At 43.5% G+C, this 27,649-nt stretch overlaps 1 protein-coding gene across 9 annotated transcripts in view; it reads right to left on the minus strand.

Annotated features, from left to right (window-relative positions):
• EVL (Enah/Vasp-like) overlaps positions 1–27,649 on the minus strand; it is a 159,640-nt gene that overhangs the window by 86,260 nt on the left and 45,731 nt on the right. The window contains exon 1 of one of the 9 annotated variants that reach the window (XM_069783474.1): positions 114–276. The exons of the other annotated variants lie outside the window; for them this stretch is intronic. Within the exon in view, the coding sequence (XP_069639575.1) occupies positions 114–124 (11 nt within the window). The 5' untranslated portion in view covers positions 125–276. Of the gene's footprint in view, positions 1–113; positions 277–27,649 lie in introns of those variants that run through there. 9 annotated transcript variants of the gene reach the window in all.

The following is a 27,649-nucleotide window of genomic DNA, read 5'->3' on the forward strand; positions in this document are numbered from 1 at the left end:
ACCAAACCCCAGACCTTCTGCGTTTATGACAATACATGCTCTCCGTCCCATCCAGTCACATTAACCCTGGTCAACAGATTCCCTGCCATCCTGCCCAGTCCCCAGATACTTACGTGCCTGCCATCAAGGAAGACCTGGTCAGGTAATCCTGCAGGAGTATACGCTCAAATCCAGCACGTGTGCTTAAACCCAAATAGGCTATTTCACCTGATTACAGAGCAGAAGACAAATTTGGCAGGGAGACAAACCAGGAGTCTCTATGAAGGCTTATAACCAAAACAGGAAAGGGAAGCGCTACCGGGAGAGTAGAAGGGCAGGAAGTAACACTTGTACACAGGGGCGGGGAACGGACTTCAAAGAAGAAATGTATTCTTTCTTACAGCTGATTTACCGAACAAAAGTCCAAACAATATAGATTAAGATTAGATGCACTGCCTTTGCCTCACTGGTGGCATGGATATTAAAACCATTTCGCTTATTTTCTCAAGGCGCGGGTTCACTGTCCAAGAAAAAGCAAAAGCAAACAAACCTCAGACCCAGGAAAAAATTGCTATTATTCATTTATTGCACGGGCGTTTGCGTGGTACAGAACCAAACCCAGGGGCCCCGGCGGTACCCAGGGCCCCCGTCCCGCCTCGCCGCCAACCTGGCGTTGCTTGCCCCTTGGCTGGGGGCCAGCTCCAGCCCCAAACTTGAATTGGAGCGGCACAGTGCCAAGATACTGCACACCGACTCTCACCTCCCATGGCAATACAGCTTTTGGACGGGAGCTGCCTTACACCTGGCTAACTCGGGGTCCACCAGAGCAAAAGCTTTTTTCTGCTTGCTCTCCAACCCTGTCATCTTACTTGGGGCATCACCATAAATACATAAACTAAGAAACACATCTTCACAGAAGGAGGTAAGTGATCAGGTAGCTTATAGGACATGGGAGAAATCTCTAACACTTAAAAAACAAGACAAAATTTGCTCCGAGGGGTGTGTGAGCAGCACATGCTCTCCCTCCATCACCAGCAGCCGGGAGAGCCCCCGTTTGGCTCGGCAGCGGGCAGGCCCCCAGCCAGCTGGTACCTGGAGACAGCAAAGATGGGACTTCATCCCCTCTCCCTGCGTGCCTGCCTGCCCCGTGCTAAGCCTCTCACAAACGGCACGCGGGACGTGGCTTGAAGTTACTGCTACGGAGATCATAGCCATAAGGAGGAGGATACCTTATCTCACGGCTTCTGCCGTAGAAGACGTGCCATCTGCTATTGCCTTTCAGGCAATTAGTTCTGTGTACCATCCTACCTCTTTTTTAATTAGAGTTCCTTGCAAAACTAAGCCTCCTTGACCGTGCTGTGCCTGCAAGAGACCCCTGGAAGACTACAAGCCTTCATTCCCACCCTGCCATGAGCTGCCCACATACGTGTTTGCATGCATCCACATTCCTGTTAACAGGCAGGTTGTTTTTATCTTGCAGTAACGCTTCCACCTCCCTCCCTTCGTATCTCTGCAGGCTCTCATTCGCCTGCTCTGCTGCTTCTTTAACTGGGCATTGCCATTTGGCTATGGCAGCAAGATGGCCTAGTAATACAAATGGAAACTTTGCAATTTTAGAAATAATAATTGAAAATATTGCAGCAAAAAGACTGGAGGTCTTGGAGACCAGGACAGCAGATTAATACTTTGGTGCTACCTTTCCTGGGGTAAAACTGCAGGGGTTTTGATAAGCTCCCTCTCAGAGGCCCTTGAGACAGATCATCATTCTTTTGTCTCCATCCCTTGGTTTGACAAATTTGTACACATGGATGTAAATACCTGCAAACACTGTCTAGTCTTCCCAGCTTTGCTCAGGATATGGGTGCATTATGGCATGAGCAGATTAACAGCAGAGGGAAAACATGATGGGGAGAACTGGATGGACCCTGCTGTGGTCTGGCTGCAAGTAGAGAAAGCTGGGGTTTTCATCCCGTTCTCACATGAAAATATCTTTGGTGTTTTTTTGTCAGTGTGCTCACAAGTTCTCTTAATGTGTCTAAATACGTCACCTGTTATCTGTAATTACACAAACACGGACAGCGCAAATACAAAATGCAAACAACTGCAGAACAAACCCACTGGCTGTTCAGAGATCCCAACTGCCTCTCCCTACCTCTGACCATCACCAGCACTCCCTCTTTACGTCCTTTACTGTAATATCACTTTTGAACACACATTGCTTAAGAAAATACTCCTCCCATGACATTACTTGAGCCACCCCACGATGTGTTCCCAGAAAGGTAGTGCAGGATCAGCATGTGGAAGGGGATAGGAAGGTTTGCACCCACTCGTATGTCACTGTGTGTGTCACTCAGCATTTTGCTGAGCCATGTTGTGCCCACCCAGGCATTACACAACCCAGGAACAGACGCGTTACTTAATCGGAACCCGGTTCCCTAAAGTGCAATGAAAATGAACTACCTCCCTCCTGTAAACCATTGCACAAAACCTTATCGTTCTCACGTGCTTTGATCCCTTTTGCCCTATCTGCCTGAATGTGAGCTGGAGCAGCCATGGTGCCCAGGTAGCCTCCCAAAGCACCTCACAAATGGCAGAGCTGCTCAGCTCTTGAAGACCTGCTGGAAACACAGCAAGGACCTGTGATTTTACCATGAGGCAGCATGTCGCATTGCATGCGCGTGGGCTTTCTCTGGGAATCAGCACCAGAGGCTCTGAAGTCTCCATCAATGAGCGTGAAACCTGCAGAGCCCTGAGGAGATCACACAATCCCTCACGTCCTTGCAGTGGTTTCAGAGTGCAACATACATGTGAATAACCTTAGCCCCATGTTTAAGAAGAGAGAAGTGTGAGAAATAGGCTGAGTTTGGCAAGGCACACCAGCTACATAAACTCTTTAGTGCAGTTTCTGTTGGGGAGCAAGAGCTACAAATGCAGCCCTACCTGAGCAGATTAGCAGAGTGCTTTTCACGCTCACTGTTTTTCCTGTTATAAAAAATTACTTTTACGGTCCAGCTGAAAGACCTGCAGAAACTGTTGGTGAAATGGCACCTAGTTAAAACATGGGCGTCAAAATTTGGTTTATCCACGGTCGCTAGTGCATTGCCCATTCAGCTGCAGCTTCTGATTCCTTTGCAGAACATCTCTGTATGACTAAAGGGTTTCGGTTTTCAGCTGACGGGGGAAGTTTAAAACTCAACGAGAAATAAAAGTTCCCACTGACATTTAAGCAAAGCTTTTCATGTTGTGTTTTTTTAATGTCTTTTCTTCTGTTTAATGGAACCTTTCATTACCACTTTTCTGGGATTTCAATTTGGCTGCATTTTCCTCATACTACACCTTTCTGCTTTGAGATCTGGGTGGGTTTTGGGCACTACCTTGTTTCATTCCAAAAATCCTGCTTTTCACGAATTTAAAACTTTACTTTTGGCAGTTCCTCTGTATAGCTCATACACTGCTTAGACTATTATTGTAGAGTTTGTCTGTGTAAACAGTACTTTACTGCACGTATTAGAAAAGAAGGACATAACCTGAAAAATGCATCTCCAAATAACTATGGACTCAAATCACTAACTGCCCAGATCAGCCACACTGGCTCCACTGTTCTAGGCAGAGACATTTGGGAAGATGGACTAAGGAAAGATCTGAGCAGCCTTTTTATTTCTCTGATTTCATGTGTCTGGGATAGATATGGTCACTGATTACGAGGGAAGGAGACAGCACTTAGTTGTCAAAATAGTTTTCCTGCTAAACCAAGCAGATATGATTCTCCTTGCACACAAATATCAGCTACAATAGTATCAGCTAGAACAATCTGGTTTTAAAGATTTGATTCTCCTGGACAAATACCTTTGAATACACTTGAAAACTCCCAGCCTCCCCCCAGCTCCTGCTAGCACTGTGCATGCCCAAAGCACAGCAAAGAGCAGGTCACTACTGACACATCCAATGCCACGCTGGGAACAGTGACAGTGAGTGGGACAAAGCCCAGCAATGCCTCTCAGTGCCCCTGTCATAAGCCAAATTAATTTCATTAAGCACAGCAGCATACATTCCAGCAGAAGTGCCTCTAATCACCCCTTTGCATTGCTAAAATGCCTCCATGGCCCTTGACTAGAAAGGGAGCACTTAGAAGGAAACAGCACTCTGAGACAAATGACAAATAAGACCCAGTAACTGATTTCTACCCGGTCCTCACAAAGGAACATATGCTGGATAAACAGATTATTTCAGTCATGTGTTGAGATCTGTGTGAGATCAGGATTCCTGAACACAGAAGCAAGGCTTTAGTTGCAGTGTCGTGAATATTCCCATAGGTTTCTGAGCACCACGTCTGCTGGCCATGTACTAGGCTTTCATGTTCCAAAGACGTCCAAGTACTGTACTTGCTTTCTTTTGGAGAGTTTCATGACCAGATGAAACATGATTTGTATAAGACAATAATGTTACATGTTTTCAACCCTTAGAGCTGCAGACTGAACACAGAAAGATGAGCATCCCTGCCTCAAAATGACTCATCTCCAAATACAAAACCCAGTTAATTTTTAAGAATGAAATGATGCACTGTAAAATGTGTTGTGTATACTCCAAGACTATCACAATCATAATACAAAAATAAAATTGTAACCACCTAAGAGCTATTTGAAGGCAGATGTGATTAAAACATTTTTTTCTTAATAAGCACATATTTGACACCTTCCAAATAACTTTTTATACATGTATGTCTGCTGTTTTTAATTCTGTGTTACTCCCCAAAGGCATCTTATTATATTGCACAAAATTCAAAATTTGCATATGGCAATGTCTTTCGTTTAATGACCTCATGATTAAGAAATCTGAAAGTTCACACTGAAACTGTACAAGTCCAATTTCATAAGCCACAAGATAATGTTATGAATATATGCACAAATGCTACATAACAGCATATAAAATATGCAGTTATATATTCAGATTTGCAAAACTAATTTCACAGCTGTTAATAGTCTTTGAACATAAGACATTTCCTCATACACTGAGATTTGCAACTGCTAAACATGCTGATGAGACAAAAAAAATTCCTTGCCCTCAGAAAGTTTAACCCTGTACGTTAATATATGCTATTGCTCTCTCAAATCACTTTTTTTCATGCTTTTCCCTCATTTTAAAGGAGCAGGAGAGATACTGGAGAGGAGACTAGAATATATTTTAGTATTACAAGAGTTAGAAATGTGCAATGAGCTAAGGTGCTAATTGCCACTTTGACAGCAAAACAATTGTTCCTGTCCTGAGCATATTTTATAAATCAGATTCTTGAGAATATTAATTTAGGATGCAATCCCATCACTGCTGAAGTCCAAGGAAGTTTTGCCATGGACTTAAAAGAGACAAGACTTAACACTTGGTATAGGTCCATTCAAGTAACGATAAATAAGAATGTGGCAGGAAAAAAAACCCCAACAAATCTTTTAAAGGGGGTGAGATATGCAAGATTTGGGGAGCCTTATTTTTTCCTGCTGGGAAGCCCCTGACTCTCAATTCATTCAGTGCTCTTTCTGAAGATGATTTCATCTCCACCCCCTCACTCTGCAGAGGGAACAGTCAGGACTCACCTGCTTTCAAGAGGACCGTCTATTTTGGCTGATGCAAACAGCTTAGGTATTGCATTAAGGAAATAACAGTATTGCAAAGAATTAACTCTGTGGCTGCCTTCAATTTTCCTCTCTATAAACTATGATGAGCAATGGGCAGTAAGCCCAGACCCCACGTTAAGCAGCACGGAACAAGCTATAGACCATATGGAGAGAAATAAACTGCCACTTCATACACAGGATATCTATAATGCTTTTTTGCTTGAGTCAGCTAATTGCACATCCGCAAATCAGCACATTTATAACAAATGGAGCGTTATGATATCATGGGAAATTTATTTAATATGATCAAAGTTTGCCAGAAAAAGTTCCCCTGAAAGTATGAAAGTACTTAAGAGTCCTGAGTGCCTGGGACATTTTACAGTCCTTATTGAACAAACACTTCCATGCTGTTTCATGGCAGCCAGTGGTGCAAAAGACCGTATCTTCTCAGCAGCCTCACTGCAGCCACCAGCATGGGCATCTCCCTGCTGCAGGCAGAAGGTACGTCCATGCTCACAGAAGCAGGCACAGCACCCACACCTGCTCCGGCAGCAGTTAAGTTACTGCTCCCATGAGTAGCCTCAGACAAGGGTTATCATCTCCTGTCTTCTCCAGAGGCTGAGAATTAAAAAGTATAGACTTTCAAATCCTCTTCTGTACTGCAGATTTTAAGAGGTGTACTTAGCTTTCCCACATAACTTTTGTAATGGTAAAGCAAATCAATGACCTTGATCTAAAGAGCCTTTAGCAATGGTCTAAGCATCAATATAAACTCACTTGGGGTACCAGCTGAAAAACATTCTCATATTTATGTCACCAAGCATATGCTATCCCCCAACATTGCTTCACAGCAGATGTCTTTTCACTTTCAGCTTGCGTTTTTCCTTAGACTTCAGTAAACAGATTATCACAAGTGGTTACAGCAGCTGTAGGCAGGGGGCATTTGAACTGCATACATTATTTTTCATAGCTCCTAATTTATGGGGAGGCCATACAAATTTCTGAGGTTTTGATTTGAAACAAGAAATACCAACTTTATCATAGTCTCAAGGAGAGATTAGGAGCTTCTTGCTCAAAAACTAGCACTTGCTCATTTCTAGTACTAACCGTTGTTATTTAACGCTCTCCACCACGAAGTAACGTAATTCAAACATCATGTTTTACTCAGCAGATAAGATACTTGCATCATGAGACACCTCTATAGCATGTTGTGGGCACCATAACCCTGTGGAATTGTTTTTATCATAAGCCTTTTAAAGGCAAATGCATGAGTGAGGTACAGCCTAGCAGGTGTGAAGATAAGGAAAGGTTTTCTGACATTAAGGGATGCTAGAGTGAAAGGCAGGCATGTAAAAACAGCTTAAGAGATTGGAGGGGAAGAAGCTGACAAAAAATGATCAGAAATTACATTTAACTGCATTTTTATTACAGGCATGTGCCTGCCTGATGTTCAGGTTGCCAGACTGACAACATTTGCTATTCATTGGGAAAGCACTTTTCAAGACAGCAACACCATCCATTAAAAGTCAGGGCCCAAAGCACAATAGTAAAGTGAGGGCTGTGCTGCGCAGGATGCCTGCGAAAGCTGGTGAGCTCTACTGCTGAGGGAAGAAAGATGCACTAGGATGGCATTTGTTGAGGTTATAAGAGGACTAGAGACTAGGTTAACACCGAGATGAAGAATGCCTGGCCTTGCTTCTACACTTGTTTCTGATATTTGCGCTTCTCGGAATAGGACAGGTTGGAAATAATAGCTGGCTTACGGACACAGGGAAACTTCAACTTGCAGAAGGACCCCTGAAGGCAGAACGGGTATGGTCAGCAGTTTGTCATGTCAACTCACCACATCCTTCATTACCACGTAACACACTGTGGAGCGGACACACAGGGAAGCTCTATCCTGTAACAGCAGTAGAGCATCCCTACTCCTTCCACTTTTTACATGTCCTACAGTAGGTAAGTAGCAGCTTTTACAATAATCCCTTACAACATTTAACAGGATGCTCAGCTAGTTTCGCATGACTCGATACTTACTCTATCCTTGCTGAAGTTGCTAAACTCCCATTAGTAATTTCAGCTGCAGCAGAAACTTATCTTTTATATTGTCTCTGTCATCGGTCAGGCAGTAAAACAAGGTAAATGATACTGGGCTATTGGAGCCTCACCTTAAATCCAGTGTCTGCACTGATGACAACGGGCAATGAATGTGGCCTCGATATTTGCAGATATGCTTCAGCTAGGAAGAATAACAAATTACGCCTGGGCACAAACAACAGTCTGTACAACTGAGTCATAGTATGTATTTAGATTAAGTATCTTCATTCTGATAAAAAGTGAACATTGCAGGTCTGATCATTTGTAGCTTTCCATCATGGAAAAAGTACAGCCCTCTTCAAGGTGGACATAAAAGAGCACCAAATGTAAACAAACTGTACTCAAAAATCAGTAATTGGGGGGCGGGGTGTCCCCTAAATTTCACAAGAACAATAATTTTCAGATTATTTTAGTAAAAATAAACACAAGGAGAGCTAGTGAATAGAGATGTGCAGTAATCAAATCCATTGACCAAAACTACTGACAGTACTTAACAAAACAAAAATTATCCTGGCAGCCCCTTGCTTTCCCCCTCCTTCCCTCCTTCCATTATTTCTTGGCAAAGATTTGTCCCCATTGGCTGGCAGATAAAAATATTCAATGAGTGCCAAAATTGAAACAGGATCCCAGAGCACATTTGTGCACCAGACTTGTTTGCGTGCAATGTTTGGGATTTTGCGAGATGACTATGTATTTTTCTAAATCAAAGCTGCACGTTATTTGCAATGCACAAGACACCAGAGAAAAAAGGAAAGATTATTTCAAATAATGGCAGAAGTACTTTTGCTTTCCCATGATTTGTACCCTTTTTCCCTTAGCAACCTTTCTCACCTCTTATAAAATGATGTTCTTGACTTTGATATGTCCCCTGTGACGTTCCCGTCATGCAGAGACACCACACAGCACCACTTCTCAGGAGTTAAGTGTCTACTAAATGGCCAGCTACACAACACGTGCATGTTGGTGGCAAGCGGCTGGTCAGCCAGACCACACGCGGCCTTTATCTTGGGAAGGGCTCGGCTCTGAATCACTCTCCTCTCCATCCACTTGCTGAGTCTCACAAACCAGTGACTTTTATTCCTCTGTCAAACTAGGCTGACACTTCCGAGTCTGCTGCTCATCTACTGGGAAGGTGGTAGAGAGAAGGAAAAGGATGGGGCAGACAGAAAGGTGAAGCAACTGCCTAAGCCTTATTTCCTTAGTAAAGCAAACTGAAGAGAGGTTGGTGGTAAGAGCCTCCCAAAGAACCACTGCTCACCTCCACCAGTACCCTCACCAGCTCCTCCATCCGCAGCCAACGACCGCCAAAGCCTCTGCAATGGCATGCGCAGTCCCTTTTAAAATCAGCTTCAGGCTATTGCCAGATACAATATCATTGCACCGCTGATGTTTATATGTTATAGTATCCAGGACTAAACTTCTACTAAAAACACTTCAGGCAGTAAATTTAGGCATTTTGGCTTCACGTAGCCTGTTGCTGATTTCATTAAATCTTATGAAAGCAATCGCCTGTAACACTAAAACCTGAAGGTACAAAAAGGCTGGAAAGCGATCATAAAGGATGCATTGGGACCAGCATGAAGAATGATCATCATCAGTCTCACAGGCCATGTTGCAGGTTTTGGAGTCATCATGAAATTACGTGTGTCCACAACATGGAGAAGACATTCTTATGGTTTGTGACAATTTTCACAAGTCAGAGTTGACAAAGATTCTTCCACATTTTTTGCAGAGGAACTAAAAAGTCACTAGAACAATAGTCTCCAAACTTTTTTGACTGCATACCCCTATCAGAAAAAACTTCATGCACCCCAATATATATTTATAAATTATATACATGTACTACTGAAGTTTTAGTATCTTCTTCCCATATCCCAGTGGATTGTCTCATACACACCTCACTTTGGAGACCATTGCACGAGCAGATGACAAATAATACAGACCCTTGTCTGAGCCCCAAAAGGAAGCAGGTCTAGTAAAATGTCAAGATTTTGTGAAGCCATATCCTTTATTTCTACTGAGCCACAATGTCCAGCAGAGCAAAATGTATCATGACTGGAAAACTGCTGAGGAAAAAAAAAAAATCTAAGGCAAAGCAATTTTCAGTAAAATTTCCAAAACTGTATACTAGTAATTTAAAGTCCTTCTGCCAATCTGGAAAGCTATACCAATTTAAAAGGAGGAGGATGGAATGAGTTTTCCTCAAGTTAATGTTGATTAAGAAGAATAAAGAACCAAATGACCTTTGAATAACCATGAGAAATGGAAGACTCAGTTATTCTGTGGTGCTGAGCTGTAAAAAAAGACCATATAAATTCCTCTGACTTCAAACCTACATTTGGTAAGTAGTAGCAAACACAATTACACCTCATAAGGGTGGAAGTTCTTTATAGTTCCTATATTCCCCATCTTGTCCTCTCCTTCATATTGGGAATTACAGACTTTTTCCAAGAGTATAACTTTCTAGTTCTCTGGCATTTTTTACTGCCTAAAACATGTAGGTTTTTTGTCAGAACTTCAGACAGACTTGTCAGAAGATAACCCTCCCACCCAAAGCTTAACATAAAAGTTTAGCCCCTGAGCCATTATACAGACTGGGAGTGTTCAACAGCCTATATGTCAAGACGTGCTTTTCATAATAGTACCCTGGTTTTCTTATAACAGCACTGAAATATTAGAACTGTTAGTTTGCATAACTGATAAAATGTTTTGGAAAATAAAAATAAAAAGAGAACCAAAAATCACTCACAAGTCAACAAATTACAGAAAGGGGAGGTGGATACAGGGAATAGGGAAAGTTTCAAAAGTAATTAACTCTCCTTTCCTGCTAAAGCTTTCTCAACTTTCTAAAGCTCCACTGTCTCCCAAGATAACAAATTCAGGAGGGCTGAGATGAGGTGGTGGAGGATTTCTAAGATGGAGCAACATACCACCTGCAATACATCTTCTTCCACTTGGCCAGTGTTAAGGCTGCCCAGCCTCTAGAGTAATGCTAATAGCCACAGCCAGGTGGGATCAAAAGGCAAATTCCTCTTTCAGGTGTGGCAACCATTATTTCTCAGCCCCAGCAAGAATATGGAAATCAGCATCCACAGCTGTATTATGATTAAGTTGTTAATTAAAAAAAAAGCCCGCAAGACTTTTGAAAGATTTAATAAATTGCCACAACCTCCAAGCTCTTCCCCTACATCCATGTGGCTTCTCTCTACAGCCTGAAGAGCTTACCAAAATCAAAACTGATGCAGAAACCTTCAGTCGGTTCACAGCAGGATCTCTCACAGTGAACTTTATAATTGGTGTGTTACCAGCTGAGCAACGTTACAGCGTTATTTGGTCTGCTGAAACCAACTCCCTGAAGTGCAAACAGAATACAAATCAGGCAAAGCTCTGAATTGTCTCTTGGGCTGCACACTCAGTTTAGGCAGTTACAGCTTAATGGATAAACCACTGACCTCCGAGACCCCTATTCAAATCCCGCTTGCGTTCCCGTGATGGGCACTGGAACTGGGTTAGGAGCATTAGTTTCAAGGAACCATTTTCCAAAGTACTGTCTGCATTTTTTGCCATGAGCCTTTTCTCTTCAATATTTCTGCCTTCCTTGCCTGTCTCATCTCTTTCTGCTTAGGCTGACTGGCTTCTAACACCCAGACAATGGTCCTTATTTACTTAATAATACAACCACAGCTGGAAATCAGACCGTGGATTTGGGAAACGCTCCTCTGAAATACGTGATGTGTGAAAACAAAACTTCCCTGCCTCACCCCGAAGGTTATGGCAGCCTGCAGAGGGAATGGTTTCCAGCTTCCAGCTTGGTGTTACACAGCTAGTGGACTCTACCGTTTGTCTGGTTTTCCATCCCTCCTCCATATCTTTTCTGGACAGAGGCATTTTGCTCTTCAGGAGTCCTCTTGCCTGCCCCAGAACAAGGGAAAAGGGAAAACAGAATAAAGCAACAGCTATCGATTGGTGTGCCGTATGCCTCATCGCTCTCAGTCTCTCACTTCCACTGCCACTTAGAGTTAGGTTCACACTGTTTTTAAAATGAGAATAAAACCTGCTGATACACAAGGTTTTCTATGTCTTGGTTTCTATGCAGGCTCTCTTGGTCTGTGACATGCCCGAGGCAGGTACCACCAGCCCTTCCCATACATGCTGCCATGCTCACTGCTGCCAAGCTCACTGCCCAGCTCTGACTTTGCAGTCTCAAGGCATTGCAGGATTTAACAGAAACTACCCAGAAAACAGGGAGAATACTGCTCGCTCAGCAGCATGTACATTCACACCCAGCGAACTGGCTGTGGCACCTGTGAGATCTACCATTCCCTGCTATGAAAGCACCACACTTGCTTTGCTGGCTGGTGCTGGGTGAACTGAAAAACCCTCAGATGAGCATAAGGTTCAGAAAAGAGAGGGGTTTCTTCCAAATTCCAGTTTACTGGTTCTACCAGTATCCCTTCAAGACAGGTTTTGAGCCTCAGTCTCTTCCAACCTCGCATCACCCCAGGGCAATCTCAGTCACGTGCCAGAAACAAGACTCACGCTTTACGTGCATCTGCACTCCTCAGATCACAGGCTCTACACGAGATGCAATTCAGCGGAGGGAGGCCCCTTGCCCTGAGCAGCAGGACTCGGAGGCAGAGCCCAACCGCAGAGCTCTTCGCAGGCCGGCTGGAACCGCGGCACTACCTGCTCCGCCACGGCAACACTCGCATCTCCAAAGAGGGGAGGCAGCCCATGGTTTTATCAGAAGGAATCAACAGCGACCTCTTGATTTAGTTGGTCGCACAAACTGTTGGATGCATAAACTTACAAAAGACAAAGGGCTATGATGAAAACCCTTGGAGATCTCTGGGAAGTGAGCGTGCTCTGCCAGGATGGGAGCTCTCTGGAACCACGGTATGAGGGCACAGTCCCTCTGTACGGGCCATGACACCAGAGAGCCAGGAAGCAGAGAGCTGGCTGAATGGTAGCAGAGAATAAGGGGGTTTGTAGATTTACATTTTCCTTCACTTTTTCATCTGTACATTTTATAAACATTTGCAATTATATCATCCACTTCAGACGTTACAAGTAAGTACCATCACTTACATTTCGACATAACCCAGGTTGAGATAAGGTTAGTTTCCAGGTACCAAACTAATACTACCATGTGCCTCAAGCAAAATTGTGGCTCTGTTTATAACTGTGAAGCTCTAATGAGCACCCAGTTCATTATAATAAAGCGTAACACAGTGTGCAATGAAGTGTGCCTTCAGATACGCTGCATGGAGCAGTGTAAGAGCCAGCACTGCTGGGCGAGGGAGAGGATGAAATGCCTCCTGCTGAGCAGGGTTACAGCAAACAAGGAGGGTAGAGCCAGTGTGGGTAACACGGTATCTTCAGTGTGAGCTGTGGCGACTCATGTTTCCACAACAGCAGCTCACTCCTAAAGGTACTGGCCAACTTGGTAGCCATCTGTGACCCTCTCTGTGTCTCCTTCGTTCAGGGGTGCAGAGAGCATCACTTGACCAAGAGCTAGAAGAGCCACAGGTCACACTTGTGCTGAGCCAATATGAGCCAAACTATTTATGCAAACTAAAAAACTGGTTATACTTATGCATGATCTCCATGCAAGACTTGTTTTACACACGAACACCAGCCAAAATTATTTCATCCTTTTCATTTATAGCATTTTGGTGCCCGTATAAGGACATTCTTATTCCAGAAAAGAAAAAAAAAGAGGAAACTGTATCCCTTAGTTCTTCAACTTATATTCAATAAGAAGTAGAAAACCTAATTGAAAGACATCAATTGATAAGTCTTTCCTGCAGTAACGAAAACAAATTAAGCCCAATTCAGTTATTTCAGTTCTATTTGGTTTTTTAGTGATAAGACTGGGATTTCTAAAGATACATTAGGTACCAGTCTGAAATCCAAGGGAGACTTGGCACCTTGGTATTCGCTGTCTGAGCTTCTTTATAGGAGCAGTGTTTATGTTGGAAGTGTGTTGGATGGTTTAATTCCAGCCTACTGAAGAGCAGCCTCCAGGTCATAGATCTGCTGCAGCTAATTTGGCAAAAGGAGCACTGCCTCTTCAGAGAAGGGCAACATGAATCTGCAAATACAGCTTCTGTCTGGGGGAATGAACAGCTTTAATTTTCTGTAGAATGACAGTCACTGAGCAAATGTAAAAAAAAAAAAAAGAAACAAAACAAACCCCAAAGACCCACGGTAATAAAACACAGCTCCTTCAACAAACGGAAAGCCTCCCCTCTGCAGGAGCTTCAGCTCCCCTGAGGCAGCGTGGCAGCACGCTGCTGGGGGGGGCACAGCAGAAAGGGAGAAGAGACTTTTTACATTGTGAGACTGAAAGCAATTTCAGCCATTTCAGGTTCTCACCTACCAATTCAACCTGTGATGAGCTTCCCCCCCACTAGTATAAGCACGTTTCAGCATCTTGCTGGGATGTTTAGGAGCTGGTTGCCTTTCCCACATAACCCTGGGAGAGGCAAAGCACTTGAGCAGTGCTTTTGGCAGGCAGCAGCGGGAAGGCAGCAGGCAGACCCCTCCACACCATCCTCACGCCAGCACACCCCAAGCCTGCAGAGCAGGGACCAATTCCAGGCAACTCCTAGGAGAAGGCAGCCCCAGACAAGCAAGAGGTGCCCACCAGTGCCACAAGGCTTTGGGCACGCTGTGTGGCCCAGGACAGGTTAGAGGAGGGATGATGGATTACCATCCTTTGGGCTCTCCGTGTGCTTCAGGTTTGCTCGAGGATACAGGCATATAAGCATATAATCTGTAAGGAGCTACCCGCACCCACCCTGATCCATGTGGGGGCACATGTCATCATAGGGAAGGGGAAACGGGCAGGAGAAAGGAAGCACGAGTGGTTGTGCCAAATGCTAACGAGAACATAGAGAAACCAGACCCAAACCATCCATAGGCACTGTTCTCCAATGGCCTTTTCTTTAAGGAGGAAAGATGGTTCTGACCTTCTGTCTGCTGCTGGCACTTTCTTTCAAGAGAAACAACTAGCTGGATTAAAGTGTATACAGGAGCTCATGCCTGTCTTAGCTCATTTGACGATTACTTACTCTAAGGAAAAATCCTGCAGTTCTGAAATCTGAGAAGTTCCACTGCGGACTCACCAACTACTTAGCCACCAAAACCGAGATCACAGAAACAAAAAATATTATTTAAAAAAAAATTTAAAATATATTTAAATATATTTTTAAATATTTTAAAAATTATTTAAAAATAAAAAATGCTAAACCCAATGTCTAGTTTAAAATAATTTTCAATCTACTTCCATAATGCTACAGGAAATTTCAGTTAGCAAGATGTGTAGTGCATTGAAAGAGAAGCAATCAAAGACATTGTCAGAAAAACAAATGCGATAAACTGTAAATAGCAACCACATCTTTCAGATATTCAAGATGGGCAGCACTGGTTTCTTGGCGTTAACTGGAAGATTTATCATTATGGAAATGATGCTAAATTCTACTTAGAAACAAATCAGAAAAGGCAAAACCAAACTGGTGTCTCCAGTAGAGTACCCAAACTAGGACGAACATGGCAATTTTGCTTTGCATCAGTTAACAGAAAACAGTTTTAAGGGATAGCACTATATTTCTCTACCTTCATAAGCTTCTACAGCTTACAGTACTATTATCATTTAAACTGTCTCTGGGAACATACATTTCTTGTGTTTGAACAAAACCAAATCAATGCACCCCCTCATGCAAGTCAGACCTGCAGCGAGCTGGGATTTCTGGGGAAGGTTTGCTTCGCTGCTCAGGCGGAGAGCTGAACAGGTTGAGGGAGAATCTCTTCTATGTATTTCCCTTTCTGCAGTAAGCAAAAATGCCCCACTCTGAAAACAGCATTTGTAGGCTGACACAGGATAAAACAAACCTTAAAAAAACAAATCAAGCTTAACAAAGGGGCTTCTTCTTAACATGGCTAATGGCACAGGTTCCTCTACAGACAAAGACACTGTTTGACCTACTGCTCTAATTAGAGGAGTAGTGATGTTGACATTTGTGTTGTGTAAAGCAGACATGTTAATAGCCAGAGGGAAAACTGTCAGTGCCTCTAAAGATCACAGCATTCATGGTGATGCACGATGAAGCCTTTAAATATTCAAATAATCAATTCACTGCTTAACTTCTTTTACTGTTAACAAGAAACAACCTCCAAATCAGCAAAAAAACCCCAACCCCAAAAGAATCCCAACTTCAGTTAGTGTTAATGCTGAAAGATTAACAAGCAATACGTGAATCAGTTTTATTCTGCCGAGTATAGTATTTCCTTCCAGATTGTATGTAATCCAGTTTTGCCATGAAGAAACACGAGCAATTTATACTCTCTAGGGTTTTCACTTAATATTAAAATAACAACCACCAGAGACTGTGGTTCATACATTCTTATGTGTCAGGTTTACCTAAGCATCAAAAGAGATACCTCTTCTCATTTATAAATACATGAAGTGAGTTTTAATTTAACTCTGCTCTGACCTATTGCATCATATTCCCTTGACATGAGCCGCACCATTGCTACAGATGGGCACTTCACGTTTTACAGATCAAAACCCCTGCAGTAAATCCTCTCTGTGCAGTGCCCAAGTACCCTAGAATGATGGAGAGCCCTTAATGCTGCGGCTCAGTTAGCTCCAACCCTCACTCAGCTTTTTCCCCCAACATGTGATGTTCTCAAGCCCACTTTTACCCGAGGCGAACCTGAACGTTAAGTACAACAGACTGACAGGAGGTTTTGTACTGCAGTCCAAGACCGAAGCTCTCCATTCCCTCCTCCTGTATCCCAAGGAAAGAAGTCTCCTACAGGCACAGAGGTGGAGAGAGGCACAGCATCACTCACCACATCCCACAACATGCTGCTGGCTCGATACAACCCATCCTGGACACTTTTAGAGCCTGTTTTGTAATTAATTTCTGTAAGTGGATAATTGAATCATTAAGCTGAATTAAAGCAGTATGATAATGCACAAAGCAAAAATGTAACTCCTATTTATCCCACCGATCAGTCCAGCCTTCAAAACCACTGCAGTGTGATTGCTACCGTCAATGAATTCTGAAGGAAACAATTTAAGCTGGTGGGAACAATGCTGTCTAAGCTTAAAGAAATTAAGAAAAAAGACCTTTACAATGGTATGTATTTTGTTTATATGTAGATTGCACCACATGCCTCCCATTCCTTTTAATTTTTCCCCTAACTTTTTAAGACTGTTCCACTTTCCTTTGCATGGCATCCTATGTGGCCAGCATTGCTCTAAGGGAAGGCACATGAAGCTCATCTGTCTTCCCCATACAGCTCCAAACACAGCACATGGACGTATATATATGAAAGGTAATGAGATGATCTTAAAACACATTATGGTGAAGGGATCTATGAGCCTGCAAACATGCTTGGAAGGTAGATTACAAGGAGACACCCCCTCTGAACGGCAGCAAAGTTTTGGGTTGCTTCAGTGCAGTAAAATCTGTACCTTGTTTTTTGATAATCATGAAAAATCAAGCCTGAAATGACACTCATGTATAAAGAAGGTAAGGAAACAGGGCCACAGTACACTATACATCACTGCAGGAGAGGGAAAGTTAAGTTCATGTCATTCACTCTTTGCTGCACAAGTGCTGCTATTCCCTATTGATCTCCACCATAATTGTAAGTAGCTGCAGAAAGTCATTTCCACTGCCAGGACGGTGCTTTCCAGAAGCAGTTTTGCTGTTTACAATACCTTGGGGGAAAAGACGGAAAAATGCAGAGGAAGGAAGGAGATTGTTCTCCCTCAAATTCGTTTTATACTGACAGAAATCCATTGATCTTGTAGGTTTTTTCTCATTTGCAAGGGCATATCCTTCCATTCCCTGAAATTCCCTGCTGCAAAAATTAGACCATTTAAGCATAAACTGGGGCACTAGAGGCAGATACAACAAACACAAGAGGAAAGGGCAGACATACACATGACAACAGCAAGACACGAGGCCACAGCAGATGGTCTGCAGTTAGTACGGGGCAAGAGAAGGGAGCCGAGGCGGGTGATGTGGCAGGTACATTGGCATTAAAAGGGAGATGCTGCCCCATGTAAGAAGTGACCCAAGAAGGGTGAGTTCAGAAATGGAAAGCTCCTGCTGCTGTCCCTGGAGTCACTCATCTCCTGCTTGCAGAGAAAGGTCTTCCAAAGAACTAAGCTGAGACCCTGTCTTTGGAGAAGGGGCCAAAAGCAACACTCGGTTTGGCTCCAACAGGGAGAAGATTTTGGTGGAAGACTGCAGATGAACATTGCAATAGAGAAGCTAAGGATGGTGTAAACACCTTCCTGAGCATTTCCAGGGAGCAGCCTGTGAGAGGACAGAATTGGCCCATGTAACGCCATCAGTGAGGGCATTTAGACCATGTTATGGTGTCATTCAAAGTCCCAGACCCACCTCCCACACGTCACCAGTCAGATTTGTCATAGCACGGGGGATGCCTCTTCCTTTCCACCACATCCTCCTGTTTCCAGGAAGAAAGCAGCTTTGCCACAGCAGGCTCAGAGCTAGCAAAGGAACAAGCTATATTTACCCTAGAACATTTGCAACTCCTGATGGATCTAGAACATACCATGATAAAAAGGAATAAATGCTATTTTCCAGTATTGCTGTTAGCACTTGCACAAGCCAAGTGTTATAAAACAGCATCTGACGTGACAGTGCTTTACATAGTCCCTGCAGGGACAAACCACCTGCTGGAAGAAAACAGGGAGGAAAACAGGGAGGAATCAGGCCCTTTATTAATAGGAGACCCAAAAGACCCGTATCTCAGTGAGAAAGTTTTGCAAATTCATGACTCAGATTTGTATTCTGTCTCCTCTTTATCTGTTCAGCATGTAACTGGCACATGATTTCCAGGCACTACTATAAAGCAATTTATTTGTCCAGACAATAGGAGGGAGCAGTAGGTTCCTCCCAAGCCAGTACTGCTCCTGCTTTTAAGCTTGGCTAAATGCAACCGTTGCAGACTATGGCAGCTGGCAGGCTCAGCCACAGAGCCTGCTGCGAATTACTGTTAACAAACACATTTGGTTTTATTAAGCCTTTCTTCTTCCTCCAAGTGTTGTAGTCGTGGTTTCTGGAGTAATCACAGACACTGTTTAGAAACGTCTTGAAAAGCCCTCACAAGGTTCACCCTGAAGCTGCTGAGCATAGGGCTTTTTTGGCTGCACCAGAGATGTACCTGCAGCCTGCGGGGTCTGATGCTTCATGGAGGGATCAGTCTCAACCCCACAGTCCTCAGCTGCTCCATCCAGGGTGTCCCCTTCCCTGTCAGGTTCCCCAGCCTACCTCCCTACCCTAGCAATAGGGCTTACTTGACAGAAATCAATGTTAAAATTCAGACTAACGTATCAGGCCAGAAACTCCTACCATACATGCTTTCAGACCAGATCAGCGATGAAGTGGGGACCACATATGAATGGAGACCCTGCACCTGCAGCTGAGTGGGACGGGAGTGGGGGGAATGCAGAGGAAGAAACAACTTTCAGGGTTTCAGATCCAAATTTTTGTCCAGAGGAGCTGGACCAGACCACAACTTCCCCCTAACACCGGTCACTTACATGAAGCAGTAGTGTTCGCAGCTATCAGGATTTCCACTGGGAAATCTGTGAGCTCTCTTAACCTCCAGTGTTCATAAGGGGGCTGTTCCCACAGCGACGGAGAGGACTGTGTAAAGGGTGCTGCAAGAACCCACACCAGGAAGCCATTATTTTGGCAGAATTTCATGCTCAGAACCGCTATCAGATTTCAGCATCTGCCCGAGCAGAGCCACCAGCAAACGGGGCTGAGGAAGAGGGACCGGGGCTGCCGGACGGAGTGCAGGGTGACAGCAACACGCGGGTCAAGTTTCCAAGAGGTGTCCGAAGTCGGGCAATGAGTTTTGCATGTGCTGAGCCTGCCATGCCGAGAAGGGAAGTTGCTTCACAGCTGCTGAGGCTGTGAGCCTACCGCCCTGCAAATGGATCTGCTTCTCCCATTGTCCTCCTGAAATTCTAGGCTTGGCTCACACCACGTTTAATTAGTGTTTGAAGTGTTCTTTTTTTTCCAAACCCCCAGTATAGAATAATAACACTTCTGATTAGCCAGCAAAAGAGATGACTGTGCTATTGGACTGAAAGCTATAAGGCATCCGTAAAGTCTCAGAAGGTACCAATCTGGGTACCAGTCTAATGCGGTAGAGGAAAATAGGTAATTGCAGGCTCATACATTATGGAGCCAAAGCAAATTACCTGCTGATGATGTCTTTATAGTACTGATGCTGGGGGTGGAGGGATGGTTGCCAAATGGAAACCCGCTCAGCCTTGGGAACCAACTGACATCCTTATACCCAGGAATCACGTAGATGCTCACAGCAGATGGAAATTGATGGCTGTAATCTCCACGAGGAGGATGCTGGCTGCACTAAGGCACCCCTGCTACCCACCCCATGTGGCATGACCATCAATCTGATGTGTGTTATTAGCACAATTCAAGGTTGCAGACTGTTGCTGGAGAAAGAAATAAAAAATCCACAATGTGCAATTGCTGAGGGAAGCAGAGAAAGAGGATGGCAATTTTTGTCAGTTCACTGGATGAAGATACGTCCCTTGAGCAGCTCTGAAGTTAACACATGGGTATTAGCGGGACACACATACGTTTCTGTGCCTACAGCTACACAGTGTGGTTCTCTGTCTGCCTGGTCACAAAATCAGTGCACCTGTTTTTTACAGTGCTGGGCCACATAAAGGGAGAAGAACGATAGTGGAGATGACCTTTAGCGTAGCATCAAAGGTATATTTTGAAGAGTTGCAATTCCACTGAAATACTGTTCAGCTCAGTGCAAAATCGGTTCTGTGAGATGCTGACATTATGAAGAGTGATGGCTGGTGCTATGCAGGGAACGGTGCATGCTACATCCAGCTGCACGAGCAAGCAGAGCACACCCATGTGCCTCGCGGTCGGCACTGCCAGTTCAGGGGATTCAGGGCCGCCTTCGTCACTCTGACTTTCTGGAAAAGACAGAATCAGGGCAACTAACTTTTTGCCATGTGCCATGTTTGCTGCCAGCAGATTTTCTAGCATGTGCACAGTCACAGCCAGATTTTGCTCTCCCCCCTATATTTCCATGGATAAATAACCTAGCATACATCAAGATAAATTTATCTTGGGTGTAACCTCTGGAAAGTCATTGTTGTAAGAACAGAATTATGTGGCCATAGTACAGATGAAACCGTGTCACTGGGGAATATAATTTCAGATGTATTTCTCTCACAATTAATAGCCACTAACGTTTTTAGGGGAAAGAAACGTTGAGAATATTTTACTAAATAAAAGTTTAAGAGAAAATAGAATATTGATTTTAGAGAATAATTTTCAAATGCTTGTAACGACAAAATGTTCTTCTGATGCATAGTTCACAAAGATAACCCCAGGCCAGAGTAGGTGGAGACTAACATATTGATTTCATTGAAGCAGACAGAGTATGCATCAGTTTGAAAGCTGGCCTTACCATTTTCCTTCTCTGAGTCAGTAGCAGAATGGCATAATAGGAAAGCATTTTTTTAAAATATCCACTGTGGCTGATACAGCTGAAAATATGTTCTGAAACAGCTCTGATGACATACAGAGTGACAGTAAGTGGCATTTACAATATAGTGTGATTTACATAGACATCCCTATTAGAACATGAGTTACTTCTTAAGATACATTCATCCTATAAGGATTTACTGCAATTCTTAAATTAGAAACAAACAGGAAAAAACCACTCAGAAGCCCATAATAGTTATGTTTGTGTTCTTTCATCTTGGTGTTGGTAGACACTGCTGCAGTGTGCTTCCCATCCTAAGAAGATATTTTGCCTTTTCCCCCAAGCCTAGCAGTAGTGGTCCATTCTACGTTCAACAAATGGTCCCGAGAAGCTGCTTTGCTTTTAAAAAGGAATATGAAGGGACTAGAGAAGGCCAAATTGGCTTGTCCTGAGCACTGCTTTGTAGTGAAAATCTGCCCTCCAGTGTCATCCAGATGCTGTGGTTGAACCTCCACCAGTATCATCCTCCACAGAGCAGTCCCACTGCCAGGGCTGGAGGATCTTGCTTTCCATGTCCAGAGCCAGGTGCAGCATCAAACCCAATACATTATTCAGCTACCAGATTTCACTGCAGATTTGGCAGTTTGCTAAGGTACAAAGGCTATTCAGCACACATTATTGCTTAGGAATCATTTACCTATTCATAGCACATCATTTACATTTTCTGGAGTTTTTTAGCAAGGTTGTTCTAGGCACAGTAGATATTACAATAAAACATTCAATATATATTGAAAAGTCACCAGTTCTTGTTTTATTTTTGCAGACTGAAGGGTGACTTTCAGGGCAGGATGAAGCAGATATGTAATTTTTGATCGCTTGCAGTGGTCTCAAAGAAAAAGTGAATAACCATTCTTTTAAATTTGATGGCAAACTCTTGCCAGCAACAAAGACATCCCTTCTGCATTGGAGGCATTTCTGAGGATTTTGCAAGATATCCCCATCTATGCCTTTTCTATACCCGCCTCTTCTCCTCAGAGGTCCTTTTGCCCATCTTATACGTTCATTTTGCAGCCACATCACACATCCACTCCAAATCCAGTGTCTGAACCTGCACCTCAGCCACATCACAGTCAAGAGAAAGGCTCTCCCCCTCCCCCAAGCCAAGGGATATTGATAGTTTCCATCAAGCTAAATTTGTTTAAGTAGAAATTTTAGATATAAAGTGACAAATAAAAAGCCCAGAAAGAAAAACACGGCAGTGCAGCATCATTGTGAGGTGTGCAGACTAGCCCTAAACTGATAAAAGCTGTTGTTGTAGAGGTTATGAGTCCTTTTCACAAAGGAGAAAGTAAAGTTTACATAACAGTACAAAAACCCAGTTCTTCCTGTGAAATCTTAGTCTTTCCATGTATGCTGTCCTCCCTGTACGGGCTCCTCTGCCACTCTGTGTACAAGTTTACTGCTGCCTCGAATACCATCAGAGCACCCCGATGGAGCAGGGACTCTACCACCAGCAATCTCTTTGTAGATATGAAACCTTTTCAAGTGCCTGATGGTCTTCTGGAGCTTTTCCTTTGGAGCTGACTAGAGTGAGAACAAACTACTTCCATGCCACACAGCCCCAATTTTTCAATTTTGTTTAAATTAAATGGGGACCATCACCACAACACTCCCATAGCATTTTCCAGAAACAGGGAAGAGAACAGAGAAGAGAATCCTTCCCCCTCTCCCAAAGGCACCACTGTCCATCAAGCAGGACTCCTCCCTGTTGACATCTCTCAGGGACACAGTATGGGAGTGCTTTTAATTATTTGCCTCTTGGCTGATGTGCTACAGTCTTTGCTTGGGAAGAGCAGGTAAAGAAGCATGGGAGGAAACTTATGTGGTTTGTGGTAGTTCTTAGCATGTTGGGTTTACTGGGGGTGGTTTTTTTTTGTTTTAATGAGTCTCTTCTGTCTGGCTTTCAGCTCTGAAGCAAGTCTTCCTGCACAGAAAGCCCAAACTTTCCATTGCACAGAGATACCAGACTACACCACCCAAGACTAAATGCTATGTGCAGTTAGTTCCACTTGGTGATGCCAGAAAACTCACCCAAAGCCACCGTGCAGGTGAGTGGCAAAGCCAGAACCAGACCCAGGAGCTCCAGACCAGATTGCAGCACAGTTCCTCCTCTGCTCACCCTTTTCAAACCACTATGCTTATAGGAAACCTCACCCCAAGCCCTAGACAGCTACATATGGCAGAAGGAGAAGGGAAAAGGGGAATAACAGTAGCAACAGGAGACAACTACAATCTCTAAATTTTCACCATCCGCATACTGTACTTCCTAACAAGGCACCTCCATAAAAAGAAAAGCCTTTTTAACAATGCTGAGGATTAAACACCAGTCAAAACTGACAAAGAAAAGCTTGTTCAGAAATTCTGATTTATTTCTTGGGGATTAATGACACTTGAAAGCAGAACAAACCATAGCACTACAATAAACAACCATAAGAAGAAATCAGTACATAATAGTGATTTATTTCTCTTACAGAAAACAGAAAAATTGAACTATTATGGATGAACCAAATCAAAACCATCATTTTTGGCTATAGCAAACCTTTTATTTCAAATTAAACTAAAAACTAAGTGTTACTTTCCAATTTGGGATACTTTAAAACTTTTCTAGTAAAAGTAAAGGCTAATTTCATAAGGGGACTTAAGAGCATGATTTCACAACCACTGCGGAAACTGCTTTGGCTCTGCACCGCAGATCTCTGTCCTGGCCAACTTTCTTCCTGGCAGTGGGAAATTCTTGCAGAGATGCAGTGAGCTGGGGTGGGTATTGCAGCCTGGGGTACCACCTCCCCCCCCACTGCCCAGGCTCCTTCCAAGCCCATGTTCATCTCCATGTGGGCCCCCAGGTTGTTGTTGCAAAAGCAATAAGCACGTGGGTTGATTTGTATCACTGATATTAATTATGATTTAAATCAGTAAGATTAATTAAAACAGGGTTTCCTGTGCTATCTCCATTTTGGTTTGCATTTGTGCTTTTTTAAGCTATTTTCCCAAAGGAACTCTTATTGGATAGAAGAGACTTGGTGCTTTCTTAGGTCATCAGGAAAATACATTACTCAGTATCTAAACACAATAAGCAGTTACACAGATTAAATATACCTTTATTCAGAATTTTAATTTTTACATTAACTTACGCAAAAGTGAATTATGTACATTTTGCATTTCATACAATTTTTTTTTTCTGCTTTTGATTTGCCACACTGTGTAGTGATGGAAAATTGAATTTTAATTCACAGCATACAAAAATAAGCTTACATAACTCCCTAAGTGCCATCTAAAAATTAACTTTAAAAATATTACAAAATAAAGATAAAATATCATCTGCCATCACACTGAACTGACAGACTTTAAGCTTGGTCTCCTCCACAGCTTTAGAGCTAGCAGATCTCCTTGATTACATTTTTATTCATTATTAGAACACCAGGAGAAAAAAACCCCAAACTTTATGTTTATTCTATTCAGTTTCCAAATTTTGATTTCACATTATTCAACTGGTGGAGGTGAACTAACAGGAATGAATGCAGCTCTCTCCATACTTCTGCAGGAAGAGGCAATGGTGGTTTAACACTTAAATGCAAACTACTTTCAGACTTCCACCTTTTCTGTAAGTAGACATTCTTTGTAACTTCAAGAACCAGCGTGGAGCACTGACTAAAGTATTCTTAAGTGAAGGTAGATTTTAACAATTCTTTTTTAAAGATATAAAAGAAGCAAACAAAAATGTTCATCCAGCCAAGCAATGAGCTGTGGCACACACTGACAAAGGCTCTCAGACTAAAAAATATAAAATAGAGTTTATATATTAATTATTATATATTTTATGTATTTGTGGCTTATCAAAGGTAAAACCCAAGCCCTAAATCCTTCTACTAGGCTGCCTTCTTGTACTGGTTTTCCATCCCAGGTGAATTTCCATATTGCTTAGTTTTAATAATAGCTCATGTTCGATAAAAGCTTTCTCTCATTTCAAAATGAGACCTATAAATGTCATTTCCATAATTAACATTTACAAAGGTACTGATTTCCTATTTAATCCATGATTTTCACCTGATGCTGCTTCTAACCAGGTATCAAGTAAAGAACCTTCTCCCAGCCTCTGAAGCTGCTTGGCCATGCATTGACATGTAGCTATAGAAGTATTTCAACATCCATAGCAAGACTTCAAGGAAAAGGTGCATCTCTTGCATCTCCCACCTTTTCCAGTGTTCAGAATAATGATCAGGTAATCAGATCCACTGAAGGTAGAAAATAATCTAATAATGGCTTTCTTGGCCTACAATTCTTCCAACACCTGTTTCTCCTGCTGTGTTTGATATTTCAAAGCTCTTTTTAAATAAAGACAGTGCTATTTGCTTAAAGTCCTCATTTTAACCAAGCCTGCTGAGTATGCCATTAATAAAGTCCCACTAACAGAGACACCAGGTTAAATACAAATAATTATAAACACACTATTCAAGATTAATTTTAATCCCCAGTTAATTCCATTACTTTCTCTATTTGTTTCACATTTAACTGTCTTCTTTAACTGCCTGTTCATTTTTTTATCCAATTAAAAGAAATTCCTGAGAATAAAGCATTTTGCTTTTTATTTCTTAACTCAGCCAACACAAGACTGGCCATACCCTCCCATCTAAGCCTTCTCTACTGGCTCACGAGACACCCGTCTTGCAGCAAGACACCTGATGGACGTGCAAGATGGTCCAGCTGCAACGAGGGCCTGGAAGAGCTCTAACAAGTCCTTCACTGGGACTTGTAGATGGAGTTTCACTCTCACCACTGGAAGGCAAGTGCCCAGTGGCACATGCAGTGCTGGTACGAGAACTGCCCAAGGGCTGCTCCGGGGTCTTGTGCTTCTCAAGCTCTTCCTAACTTCACGTGCAGTCCAGCTTCACAGGATCAGTCCTGCAGTGCCATCCCAACACTTCTATGCAACTTGCTGGCCCCAGCACTGAGCTGCTGGACGTATGTGCCACTGAAGTTCCCCTGCCTCTTGCAAGTTTTCCACCGGCCTTTTGCAAAACCAAAGGCAGCATTTGCTTCCTGGGATATCTGCGTGGCACGAAGGCACAACTGTTCTTGAGTAACTCCAGCCAAGCGACTGGTATGTTTGTAGGTCTGCTCCCTGCAGCAGGGAGGAAGGAGAGAGAAGGTCAGGGGAAGGGAGATGGGGAAAGATGCAGCAAGAGGGGGCAGGACAGACTGCTGAGAGACAGAAGGAAGGGGACACTGCTTGTTAGAAAGAAAACAAGTGGGGTTTTTTTGTTTTTCTGTTAATCTAGTTGTCCTGGGTCAAATCCAGTGGAGGCTGGCCAACTTCCATTAGCTAAGCAGCCGGCCCACTGCATATTCCGCTTGGGGATTGCTGTTTCATTTCTAGAGGCCTTAAAGACACCTGCTAGAGCTCTCTGCTACCACGGCCAAACATTGCGTACAACTAAAAATATGCTTTGTTTATTTAAATGAAACTTTCAACAGACTGTAGGGCTTGTGGACCGATGTCAACAGCGGCGAATCTCTGTTTACCCAGACAGCAGGTGCAATGAAAGCAGGGGCGCTTCTCTCCCTCGGCACGTAGCAGGCGCTAGCAGCAGAAGGAATGGGAGAAAATCCACAAGATAGAGAAGGCGGGTCTGAAGGATCAAGACCGACAAGGGGGAGAGACTTCAACCTCCCTTCCCCAGTTCCTTGCTATGCCAGGGGATGAGATCCCACATTCACTCTTGGCTGTGAGAGAAGATGATGCTCTTTGGCATTAAGATCGTGCTAAGTGATACCTTTTTAGGAGGTTTTCCAGTGCAGGAGTCTCCTTCTGAACCACACCCCAGCATTCCTCCTGCTCCATGGCCCCGCACTCCAGCCATGCTGGATGGCTGGTCACAGACCAGCTGCAACTGTGGGACCCCAAGCGGTGAGGAGCCCTGCAACACGGCTCTGTAGGCATGTGAGATGCGGCACAGCTGCAGGGGAGTGTGAAATGGGCGTCCAAAGCATGAGTCACACGTTCCCCGTGCAGGCTGCACACTAGGGAGACAGGCCAGTCTTGTTTCTTCTCTTTAACCACTGCATTCACTCACTGCTGTTTGGAGCTAGCTGCCTCTTCCACACTTAGGCAGTCCACCTTGCTCTGAGATAACCCATGTTGGCGGGCAGACGATGTGTTTGGGAGGAAAGGAAAGGAGCAAGAAGTCTCATCTTGCAAAGAAGATTTTGTGAGTTTAGTTCATTCCTCCAACATGAGCATTTGGAGAGAAACACAAGTCCAGAGACTCCAGGCCTGGTCCTTTTTAGACAAAAAGCCAAGGACATCCTGGGAGGAAGGTGCCATGGCTGGCAAATCAGAACAAGAGTTCCAGGAAGAGGGACCAGCTGCTGTG

The sequence above is a fragment of the Haliaeetus albicilla genome, chromosome 5 (genome assembly GCF_947461875.1).
Source record: "Haliaeetus albicilla chromosome 5, bHalAlb1.1, whole genome shotgun sequence".
Lineage (NCBI taxonomy): Eukaryota > Metazoa > Chordata > Aves > Accipitriformes > Accipitridae > Haliaeetus > Haliaeetus albicilla.